We start from the raw sequence: 12,233 nt of genomic DNA, 5'->3' as shown, positions 1-12,233 counted from the left end.
ACTTTGTGAGGGTGAAAAGGATAACTATTGCATTATACTGTACACCTAAAACTAACAATAAAAAAAGAAAAAAAAAGATGTAAGGCAGGACAAATAACTAAAAAGGCCACCTTTATATATTTACAGACTACAAACCTCAACAACATTTCTAACTTTCAGTGATGAAGGGCTTATTTTCCAAACATCAGTTTCAGAATTTACCTTTTGAAGGACCACTGGTTTAGAGCATATTCGGATTAAACTCTGATGCACTGAAAAAAGAAAATGGAAACAAAAAGGAAGGAAACACCAAAAATTACCATAACTCAACAAAAATGACAGCCATTGTTTTTTTAACATACCCTCTCATTTTTTTCTCTAAGTTTGTTAAAATCTTTAATTTTTTTAACATAGCCTCTCATTTTATTTCTCTAAAATTTGTTAAAATCTTTAGTTTTACATTTTGGACTATTAAGCACAAGGAATAAAAAACAACATTCAAAAAAAGGGTAGAAAAAGGAGATTTTGGTCCACCAAAATATTAGTTCTGCAAGAGACATCAAAAAATACAAAAGAATTTTGCCACCAGATATTCTTTATATCACATAACATGTGAAATAATCATTATTCATTATCATAAAAACAAGAGTAAATTCCTGGGGAAGTGGGGCGGCCAACTGGAGGACGGAGAATGTCACTTTGAGGGGTAAAAAGTATAACTATTGCACTATGTTGTACACCCGAAACTAATTTAAAAATAAAATAGGGCCTGGCCGAGTGGCTCAGTTGGTTAAGAGTTGGCTTAAGAGCACGAGCTCTGGGCAACAGGGCAGCTAGCTAGATCCTACATGGGCCAGTGACACTGTGTGCAAGCTGAGCTGTCGCTGATCTGCCAACAGGTGGCAGGATGGCTCAGCTGGTGTAAAACAAGATTGCCTATTCAATGGTAGGCTACGCCCACCCAGAACTAAGACTGAACTCTGCACCTTGAGCTGAGCTACCGCCAGGATGGCTCAGTGGATACAGCGTCCGCTCTTAACAAGGCTGCTGGTTTGACTCCCACATGGGATGGTGGCCACGCCCACCCACAACTAAGACTGAACACAGCACCTTGAGCTTAGAGGCCACGAGCTGCCCACAGGAAGCCAGATGGTGACTGGCGCCCTTCACAACGAAGACTGAAGAACAACTTAGCTGGTTCCCCTCCCAAACTCCCTAGTAAAATCTTTAAAAATAAATTAATTAATTAAACAAAAAATTAAATTAAAAAACAAAAAAAAGATAAGACTGTCTAAACAAATGAGTTCATTTGGGTTCATTTTTATTTAGATTGTATAACTGTAAGAAATGACGTTCTTAGTTGACTTTAAGTTTAAACCAGACCAATAAGTTATTTCTTAAAAGAGGGGAAAAAAAAAAAGAGTAAATTCCAAACTTACCCACAGTACTAATGCAATTCCAGAGAACTGGTCCTTTTTCTGCTAAGGCTAGGAAAACTTTTACTATGGCTCTACAACATACCAGCTGCATTTTTGGACTGTACTGTGGGAAACTGTCTATCTGCACCACCATGAGATGTTCCAGAACTGAAGTATACACCTCAGGAAGCTACCAGAAATGGAGAGCAAACTAAAAGTTAGGGGAGAGAATAAATAAATTGGGAATACAAATAATCAAAGTAAATACAACTCAATTAGACATATTAGATAAATGAAAAACCTGACTAGTTATCTCAGTCTACTAAAATCTTAACATTTATTATTATGATTGCATAAAACAAATTAGGAGTAAAACTGTCCTAATGATACTTAAGGTGCAATTCTACTCCAAGTAGCAATCTTAACCTTTTAGAAAGACAGAGTAACAAATTTTTCCTGCTTTGGGTAATAAAAGGTTTCATGGCTCTAATTTTACTGACACAAAATACTAATTAAAAATATCACCTTGATCATAATGGGGCCTATACTGGGTGCATAGAACTCTATCAAGTTATTTGAAGAACTGAGATTAAATAAAATCATACTAAGTTTAATTAACTATTCCACTTACTGAATCAAGGTAAAGCAAGACACTTGCAATAGACTGGAGGAAACTTGGCATCTGGTAAACATGGTCATCAATAGTGTCCATCTGGGTGAGGAACAGCTGCTTGCAGCGTTGAATGAGCTCTACATACATGAAGTCAACATCTTTTGCATTTATAACCTTGCAAGGCTTTAGAAAGGTAAAATATAAATCTTTATCAATCTTATCAATGCCGAAATAATTACATTTAAGGAAACTTGTTAAGCCATGTGATTACAAACTGAATATTAACAAGCTTTTTAATGGAGAATAAATACAGATATAAAATACGGTATATCTCATAAAGATGCTTTTCAAAATAATCTGTAAATACATTCTAAATAGCTATTCATACACAAAACTACAGATTTTTCAACTACATTCTAGGCTCTGTTTGGAGTGACATAGATGGGTACATTTGTAGAAACAGAGGTAGCAAATGATTTTCTCTGTAAAGTGGAAGTCACATAGATCCACTAAGAGGGAAATAACTATAGTAATTCTCATTATTCTTAAATATACCTCTGTCATTAGAATTTCTCTTTCTAAAATGTTGAGTGATATCAACTAGACTTTTACTTCATAAATAAGAGGCAGTAAAGCACAGTGGAGAAAACATGGTGTTTTCATTCTTCACACCTGAATTTATGTCTTGGTTCTGTCAATTATTAACTGTGTGTCCTTTAACAAGTTACTCATTTTTCTGGGTCTCAGTTTCCTCATCTGTAAAGTGGAATAATACTCCTAAAAGCTTGTATGAGACATATGAGGATTTGAGATAATACATACGCAGAATCCTAGTACATAGTAAACACTGAAAAAACAAGTTAATAATAAGCAAATAACAAAATATTGACACAAGTGTGAGATGCTTAAAAATGCAATAAATTTATATTTCTTTAAACACGCAAATAAAAAAAACTAAAAAGGTCAGAGAAAATTAATGAGCCATACTCCTGCAAAAAGTCCATATCCACGAATTGCAATGGATAAATCCTTGCTGTTAGAATCCATGTTCCTGATGATTCCATAGAATTGCTCCATAAAGTACTGCAGCTTACTCTTATGCATTTCTGCATCTTTTGCCACCAAAACAGAAACCTGCAATTGCATCATATTTACTTTTTAAAAATATTTTAATGGCAAAACCAAGTAATCTATACAAATGCGAAAAGGCTAGAATATTATTGTGTTTTACAATTCATTACAATCTCTTTCTAGGACTCATCAGCTCCAAGTCAAATAGTTGTTTCATTCTAATTGCGTAGGGCGCACATCAGTGGCCCATGTGGGAATCAAACCAGCAACCTTGGTCTTATGAGCACTGCGCCCTGCGCTCTAACCACTTGAGCCAACCAGCCGTACCAATCTCTTTCTTTCTTAAAGAACCACTGATTCAACTGCTTAGTCTCTATCAAGTTCAAAAAAGACATGATCTAAAATAAGGCTTTATTATATGTGATATATTTTTCTTGGAGAAATGGGACTGAAAATGACCAGGAAAATGCAGGAAGACAAACAGGTTTTGAATTAAGGCTCTCTAATGAAGCAGAAAACATCTTTAGAGCTCATCTGTGACTCACAAGGTGACATAGAGTTGTGCAGGCCCAGAGGCCTGCAAATTCAGAAGTCATTAACAGATTAGGAGGCTCATTAAGGCAACACAAAATACAGTTCAGAACAATCAGAAAGACAAATCATCTCATTTTTCAAAAAAATAAGCCACAAACTGTAAGGCTTAAATTAGGTAAGGCAAGGGAAAAAGTACTTTGAGAAGCATGTAGATCACTATCTACCAAACCAAGTGACAAGAGCCTAAATGCAAGACCACAAGTATTCAAAAAAGCATTCCTAATTTCAGCACAAAGACTTCCAAGATAAGAATGAAATGGATGTAGATAATTATCAAAGGCAGAAAAAAAGTATTTACCTTTCATTACCAACCTAGCAATACATACCCTAATCCCACACAAAACTCCACAGGTGTTAGAATATGTTCTTCCAGGCACTTTACTCCCCATTTTATTTATTTATTTAATTTATTTATTTATTTTAAAGATTTTATTGGGGAATCGGGGAAGGGGAACAGACAAGTTGCTGTCCTTTTGTTCTTCACTCTAGTTGTGGAGGATGTCACTTCACTGGCCCATGTTGGTATTATCATTGCACTCTTTCCTGATGAGGCAGTCACTTGCCAGCCATTGGACGGCCGCTCACGGTGGCGGATGGCAGCTCACACTGGCTGACGGCCACTCACACTGGCTGCCAACCACTCACGGTAGTGCACAGCAGCCCACAGCAGCAAGGGCTGCAGCCTCCGCCATTGCCGGCAACTCACAGCAGCCCAGCTCCAGGTTGAGCTCCTGTTCACCATCTTAGCTGTAAGAGGGCACAGCGTCACTGGCCCTCATGTGGGATCCGAACCGGGGCCCTGCTGCTCAGAGCTGGTGTCCCAAGCCAACTCTTAACCAACATGCCACTCGGCCGGCCCAAGCATTTGTTTTAAAGTCTATTTTGTCTGGTATAAACATTGTTACCCCAGCTTTTAATTTTACATTTCCATGAAATAACTTTTTCTATCCCTTTATTTTTAGTATGTGTGACTTTCAATCTAAAGTGAGTCTCATGTAGGCAGCATGCGTATGTAAGGGTTTTGTTTTCTTATCCATTCAGATACCCTGTGTTTTTTGTTTTGTTTTGGTTTGGTTTTTTTTAGCTGAGCCATCCTGCTACCCGTTGGCAGCTCAGCGGCTGCTCAGCTTGGGCTGGACTCGAACCGCTGCTGCTCAGAGCTCAAACTCTTGAGCGAGCTCTTAACCAACTGAGCCACTCGGCCGGCCCCTACCCTGTGTTTTTTAATGGAGCATTTAATCCATTAACATTGAAAGTAATTGTTGACAGATATGTACAATAGTTATTGCCATTTTATTATTCACATTATTTTTATTGTTTTCATTTTAAAGAACTCCCTCTAACAATCCCTGTAATACTGGTTTTTTGATAGTGAACTCTGTTAGATTTTGCTTGTCTCGGAAGCTCTTGATCTGCCCTTTGATTGTAAATGATAGCCTTGATGCATAGAGTAGTCTTGGTTGTAGGTCCTTACTTTTCATCATGTTGACCATTTCCTGCCAATCCTTTCTGGGCTGCAAAGTTTCTTTGAGAAATCAGCTAACAATCTTATGGAAGCTCCCTTATAAGTTACAAGTTGCATTTCTCTTGCTACTTTTAGGGCTCTCTCTTTGTCTTTGCCAGGTCAATTATAATGTCTCTTGGTGTGGGCCTGCTTGGGTTCCTCTTTTTTGACACTCTCTGCACCTCTTGGACTTTATGTCTATTTCCTTCACCAGGTTATGAAAGTTTTCAGTCATTATTTCTTATGTGGGTTATGTGTGCCCTCCTGTTATATTTGAGCCTTGATTGCTAGTGGCAAGTCAGTGAATAGGACTGATGCACCGGCTGACTGGTGTGGGGTTTGGCCATGTTCGCAGATTACCAGCTGCTGTGACGGGTGCTTACAACACAGAGCCAGATTTGCCCGTGGGCTCTAGTGGCTATTGAGACTGCCCTTTGGGTGTGCCATTTTGGGGGCTAACTGGGTAGACTATTCTGTGGATGAAGCCAACCTCCAAGTATCTTGGTTCTGGGGCGTCTTAGGAGGGACTCCAGTGGATCCCCAGGTGAGCTACTACCTGTGACTGACTGTGGACAACCTGGTAAAAGTTACAATGAGATCCATGGTTGGCTGCTGCCTGTGCAAGGACTGGAGGCACGTGGGAGAGGCCATGCTGTGAACCGAGGATGGCTGCCACCAGTACTGGGTCTGGAGTAGCTCTGCAAAAAGTCAGGACACACCAAGGCCTCCTGCCGGTTGCCAGCTCCCATGAGATTCAGCCTCTGATAAAGCCTTGTGGGATACAGAGTTGGGAGTGGAAGGGTCTTAATGAGTCACCAGGGTGGAGCAAATGGAGCTCACCAGACCAATTCAGTTTCAGATTTGGTCATGTGTGTGGGGGAGGGCTCAACACAGGGAAGATGGCGCCTGCCTCCCAGCTGCACAGGAGAAGGCCCCCACACAGGGAAAGTGGCAACTATCTTCCAGCCCTTGCCGGAAGCCACACACCTCAGTCTGCCCCCCATGTGTCTCCGAAGCCCCCCCCAAGTCACTGTCCCTCCACTGGAACCCAGAGTCAGTGCCTGTGAGCAATTATGGGCAGGCCCTTTACATGGATGTCTGGGTTTCCCACAGCCTTCCATTCTACCCAGACAGTCAAAAATCCCCATTGTTTTTCATAGCCAAATGTTGTAGCGGCTCCTCTTCCTGGCACCAGTACACCAGGCTGCAGAGCCTCAAGAGGGGCTGAGGTCCCTTGTTCTTCCATACGGAACCTCTGTGGCGGAGATATCTCTCCGAATTTTCACTAGTCACACAAGATTTTGGGCCAACCTGTTTTGTACCTTCACCCCTTCTACCAGTCTTGATGTGGCTTCATCTTTATATCCTTAGTTTTAAAACTTCTGATCAGCTAGATTGCAGATGGTTCTAGAGGTTAACTGTTCTATAATTTAGTTGTAATTTTGATGTGTTCACAGGATGAGGAAAGCACAGTGCTATCTACTCCACCATGCTGGGTGGTTTCCCCTTAATTTATTTTTTCCACAAACAATGTTTCTCAAAAAGTAAACAAACATCATCTTAATCAAAGAACGGTTTTTCATTTTATGAATAGGCTGTAATATTTATGAATTTAAACTGTTTCTAATTTTTCATTTTTGTAGTTTAACAAACATCCTTTTTATGCATTTTTTATCCAAATATTTTCTGCTTATGGTAGCAAAAACTTGGAATTATAATTACCAACAATAGAGCATAGATTAAAACACTTTGGCTCATAAACATTATATATATCAACTATGTTGCCATTAAAAATTAATCTTGTAGATTTCAATGTGGTTTCAGGAAAACATATTCAACACAGTGGAAAATCTTAAGGCTACAGAAATTATAAACAATTTTCCTTTATGTCAAGCTATCGCTCTTCCTACCTCTTCATTCCTTCCTTCTGGGGAGGGAGAAAGCAAAAGGGAGATAAGAGGGAGGAAGGGACAGAGAAAGGGAGGTGGGCCTAAAAGCATCACCGCAAAAAATTGTGGTTTTCTCTTGGTGGTAGGATTTCAGAAGATTTAATAGTCTTCCTTGTACTCTATGTTTTAATTAAATGCAACTAACCTGTGATGTTTTTCCTAAGAATTTTATATGAAGCCGTAGAATGAAAAAATAAAAATTACTTTCCCACAGGAATAAGGTTTAAATTTAAAAATGCAGCACATGTAATAGTCAAAACAATAATGGTAAAGAAAAAAAGGTTGGAGAACATCCACTACCTAATTTCAAGACTTAATATAAAGGTAGAATAATAACGACAATGAGGTACTGATGTAAACATAGACAAAAACATAAATAGGACAAAAATAGAGTGTATAAATAAATCCACATATAAATAGTCTACTGACTTTTAACAAAGATACCAAGGTAAGTCCATGGGGAAACGAGGCTTTTGAACATGTAGTACCCAAACCAACAAAATATGGGAAAAACCTCAACTTCAAACCTTACTTTACACAATACACAAAAAAATAATTGAAAATAGATTATACACCTAAATGTAAATGCTGAAAACTATAAACTACAAAACTTCTTGAAGTAGAATTTTTTTTGAATCTCAGTACCTATGGAATAGGCAGATATTTCTTAGGGCATAGAAAGGAGAAATTAGTTGGAAAATTGGTAAACTCTACTTAATCAAACTTTAAAATTTCTGCTCTTTGAAAGACGGTGTTAAGAAAATGAAAAGACAAGCATCATGACAGTGAGATCAATGATTTGCATTTCCCTTAAATCTACAACTAGTCAAACATCTATAATCTAAGAAACATCACTCTGCTCAACATACTAGGACACCTAAGAGACCAATACATTGGTACATCGAAAGGCGGGCACATTGGAACACAAAGGAGAGGCAGGACATGAGAAGGACAGGGACCGTGCCTGTAGATGTGCTTCCCTAGCCACCATGGCTGAGCCCGTGGCCCCAGAGAACAGAGCAATGGAGGAGAAAGACTGTGGCCCCCACAACATGGACCATGGGGGACGGTAAGAGGAGCCAGACCTGTGAATCTGGCTCCCACTCCCAATCATGTTGGTGCTCGCATCACCAGAAAGATTGGTAGCAGTGGAGACACATCTTCAGCTTCCCGCACTCAGTGCCGCAGTTCCAATGGCCACAAGGAACCAGGTAGCAACATGATTTAGCTTGTGAACCGGGCTCTCCCCTCACCTGCCACATCCTGCCACCAAGATGGTGGTACCCCAAGACCCAGAAGACCTAAACACAGTGGTCACCCAGCAAAGGCACCCACCACAGTGGTCACCAGGCAGCAATTCACAGGACCACAGAGATGGCCCCTTCACCATGATCGTGGAGGCACAAGCAGCACAGGTTAAAACAAAAATGTGCCCTAGTGCACCATCTACAGGAAAACAAAAGAGCTCTAATTATTAACATGTTGAATTGTTAAAATCAAAATAGTACCTAAATTGACTTCCGGTAAGATGGAGGAATAGACAGACACTCTGCCAATGCCTCCCAGGATCACACAAAAATTACAAATGATTTATGAAATATTCAACCTCGGAAATCCCCTAAACACTAGATGAACAGAACCTCTAAACAAAGGACTTAAAGAGGAGGCCATGTCCAGTCTGGTAGGCGCGGGGGGAGATGAGAGAGGGCGAACCCCGTGAGGGACACCTCAGCGGTGGGGAGGCTTCTCCAGTTCAGGGAGAGAGCCTCCGGCCCCACACTGAGCTCACCAGCCCACAGTTACTTTGCCAGAAATAGGAGTTGTACGATAGCTGGCAGTAGAAATGAGTGAGGACTCTCTTTGTTTAACTCAGTGAGGCTGAGGGCGGCTAGAGAACCAGTGGAGGCAGCACATGAACTCCCTCGCAGGTGAGCACTCACCCGGTCCCTGGTGGAGGGAGTAGCTGTGTGAGCGGGGCCCAGAAGCCTGAGGGGAAGGACTCAACTGAGCACCTTTGGTGCAAGAGCTGGAGGTTTGGGGAACACTGGTCACCCGGTGTGGAGCTTGCACACAAGTAATGTACAGGAGGGAACCATTTTTTTAGGGCTGAGCCCTCCCACAGAGGCTCAGATCCTGGACTGCATTGGTCTGATGGAATTTGCGCAGGAGTGCGCGCGCGCATGCATGCAGCCTTGGATCTACACCCTCCACACTGCTTGTGCTGTGTAGCCAGGGAAATGCCTGGCAGGCGCACTCTGACTCCAAAAGGCTGCTTTGAGATGCAGGAGTGTGCGACTCGCCTTGGGTCCCTGCTCTCCTCACTACACGTGCAGAGTTGCCAGGTGGCGACTGGCTGTCGGGCTGCTCAATCAGATCTGCAAGTGGCTGATTGGGTCAGGCTGAGACTGGGAGTTTTCCTGGGAGTGCTGGGCCATTAACTGTATGCCGGCGTGATCCGGCTGGGGCTTTCCTGGTAAATTTGTGCGGGCTGGTTGCCGATGCAAGAGTGCACATGCTGCTCTAACATGGTGGGGATCACTGACCACATCCAGTGGTGCAATAGGGGCCTGCCCCGCCCACCTAGAGCTGTGTTGCCAGAGGCACCCTGAGGCCCTGGTGCCTGACCCCTACCTCTGAAGGCCACATAGGTGTTTCTGGAGCAGCAGATAACCCACAAAAACCTGTGAGGATTTTTGGTGGTGAGCACAGTTCCAGAGCACACAACAGCTAATTGCGGGAAGCTCACTGCAAGCCTTAGGGAGGGAGGCCGGCGCAGGACGCACTGAGCCCTTCCCCCAAAAGCTGGTGCTGAGTTGCCCAGAGTTTCTCTATTGCTGAGCAAGTAGTCTGCAGATTAATGCGGACGGAGAGCCCCGCTTTTTTTTTCTTCTTTCTTTCTTCAACTTTTTTTTCTTTTTTTTTCTTTTTTCTATTTTTTACGAGGTGATCTATCTAATACATCGAAGTAATCACAGAACGACAGACAGAATGAAGAAACAAAGAAACATGTCCCACGTAAAAGATCAGAAGAAATCTCTAGAAATGGAACTAAATGAAACAGGTAGTCAACCTTTCACAGACAGAGTTTAGAACACTGATGATAAGAATGTTTAAGGAACTTAGCTAGGACATAAAGAGGAATAGAGAAATCACAAAAAACAACCAGTTAGAACTAAAAAATACAATAACTGAAATAAAAAAACACACTTGTGGGCCAGCCGAGTGGCGCGATGGTTGAGAACTGGCTTGGGACACCAGAGGGCCCCGGTTCGGATCCCACATATGAGGGCCAGTGACACTGCCCTCCACAGCTAAGATGCTGAACAACAGCTCAACCTGGAGCTGGGCTGCCGTGAGTTGCCGGCGACGGCGTAGGCTGCAGCCCCTGCTGCAGTGGGTTGCCATGGGCTACTGTGTGTAGCCAGCAGCCAGCGTGAGCGGCCACCAGCCGCAGTGAGCGGCCGTCCAGAAGCCGGCGACTGATGTGCCTCGCCCGGGAAGAGTGCAATGATGGTGCCAACTTGGTCCAGTGAAGCAACATCCTCCACAACTAGACTGAAGAACAAAAAGGACAGCAACTTGTCTGTTCCCCTTCCCCCGATTCCCTAGCACTGTTCCCATCCCCCCAATTCCCCAATAAAAATCTTAAAAAAAAAAACACACTCGAAGGAATCATCAGTAAATTAGATGAAGAAGAGAATTGGATCAGTGATTAAAAGACAAAATAGCAGAAATCACACAGTTGGAACAACAGAAAAGAATAAAAACAATGAAAACAGTTTAAGAGACCTGTGGGACAATATCAAGCACAACAACATTCGCATCATAGGAATACCAGAAGGAGAAGAGAAGCAGCAAGGGATCCACAATGTATTTAAAGAAATAATGACTGAAAATTTTCCTACCCTAGTGAAGGAAATCAACATACAAAACCAGGAAGTGCAGAGAGTTCCAAACAAGCTGAACCCAAACAGGTCCACACCAAGACACATCATAGTTAAAATGGCAAAGGTTAAACACAAAGATAGAATCCTAAAAACAGCAAGAAAAAGACAGCAGGTTACATGCAAAGGAATTCCTATAAGACTAATAGCTGACTTTTCTACAGAAATTCTGCAGGTCAGAAGGGAGTGGCAGGAAACATTAAAAGTGATACAAAATAAAGGCCTACAACCAAGATTTCTCTACCCAGCATGGCTATCACTTAAAATTGAAGGAGAGATAAAGAGCTTCTCAGAAAATAAACTTAAGGAATTCATTATCACCAAGCCAGCATTGCAGGAAATGTTAAAAGGGTTTTTTTAAACAGAAGAAAGGGGAAAACATGCTAACCCAGGAAGATCAGAATACAAATAACAAAATGGCAATCAATATGCACCCATCAATGATCACTTTAAATATGAATGGGCTAAATGCCAATCAAAAGATATAAAGTGGCTGAGTGGATAAGAAAACAGGACCCATGCATATGCTGTTTACAACAGTCTCATCTCAGATCAAAAGACACACACAGACTGAAAGTAAAGGGATGGAATAAGATATTTCACACAAATGGAAATGAGAAAAAAGCTGGAGTAGCATCATTTACTTCAGACAAAATAGACTTTAAAATGAACTACAATAAAAGACAAAGAAGGACGCAACATAATAATAAAAGGATAAATTCAACAAGAGGACATAACCCTAGTAAACATCGATGCACCCAACATAGGAGTTCCTAAATATACAAAACAGATTTTGACAAGACATAAAGACAGAGATCAACAGTAACACTATAGTAATACAGGACTTCAACATCGCGTTGTGACCAATGGACAGATCCTCTAGACAGAAAATCAACACAGAAACAGTGGGCTTAAATGACACTTTAGATCAGCTGGATTTAATTTATATTTTTAGAGGATTTCACCCAAAGCAACAGAATATACATTCTTCTCAAGTGCACATGCAACATTTTCCAAGATACACCACGTTAGAACACAAAACAAGTCTCAATAAGGGCCGGCACAGTGGTGCGATGGTTAACAACTGGCTTGGGACACCAGAGGGCCCCGGTTCGGATCCCACATATGAGGGCCAGTGACACTGCCCTCCACAGCTAAGAT

At 41.6% G+C, this 12,233-nt stretch overlaps 1 protein-coding gene across 3 annotated transcripts in view; it reads right to left on the bottom strand.

The window, feature by feature from the left end:
• Positions 1-12,233, bottom strand: part of PRKDC (protein kinase, DNA-activated, catalytic subunit) — a 229,719-nt gene that overhangs the window by 180,947 nt on the left and 36,539 nt on the right. For all 3 annotated transcript variants that reach the window (XM_019661296.1, XM_019661297.1, XM_019661298.1), the window contains exons 11-14: positions 2,998-3,144; positions 2,029-2,193; positions 1,419-1,587; positions 202-251 (exon numbers count right to left, since the gene is read on the bottom strand). In XM_019661296.1, the coding sequence (XP_019516841.1) occupies positions 202-251; positions 1,419-1,587; positions 2,029-2,193; positions 2,998-3,144 (531 nt within the window). The remainder of the gene's footprint in view (positions 1-201; positions 252-1,418; positions 1,588-2,028; positions 2,194-2,997; positions 3,145-12,233) is intronic.

This window comes from Hipposideros armiger, unplaced genomic scaffold, assembly GCF_001890085.2.
Source record: "Hipposideros armiger isolate ML-2016 unplaced genomic scaffold, ASM189008v1 scaffold_343, whole genome shotgun sequence".
Classification (NCBI taxonomy): Eukaryota; Metazoa; Chordata; class Mammalia; order Chiroptera; family Hipposideridae; genus Hipposideros; species Hipposideros armiger.
The sequence above is the reverse complement of the archived record's forward strand: the minus strand, read 5'-3'. Positions and strand labels throughout refer to the sequence as shown.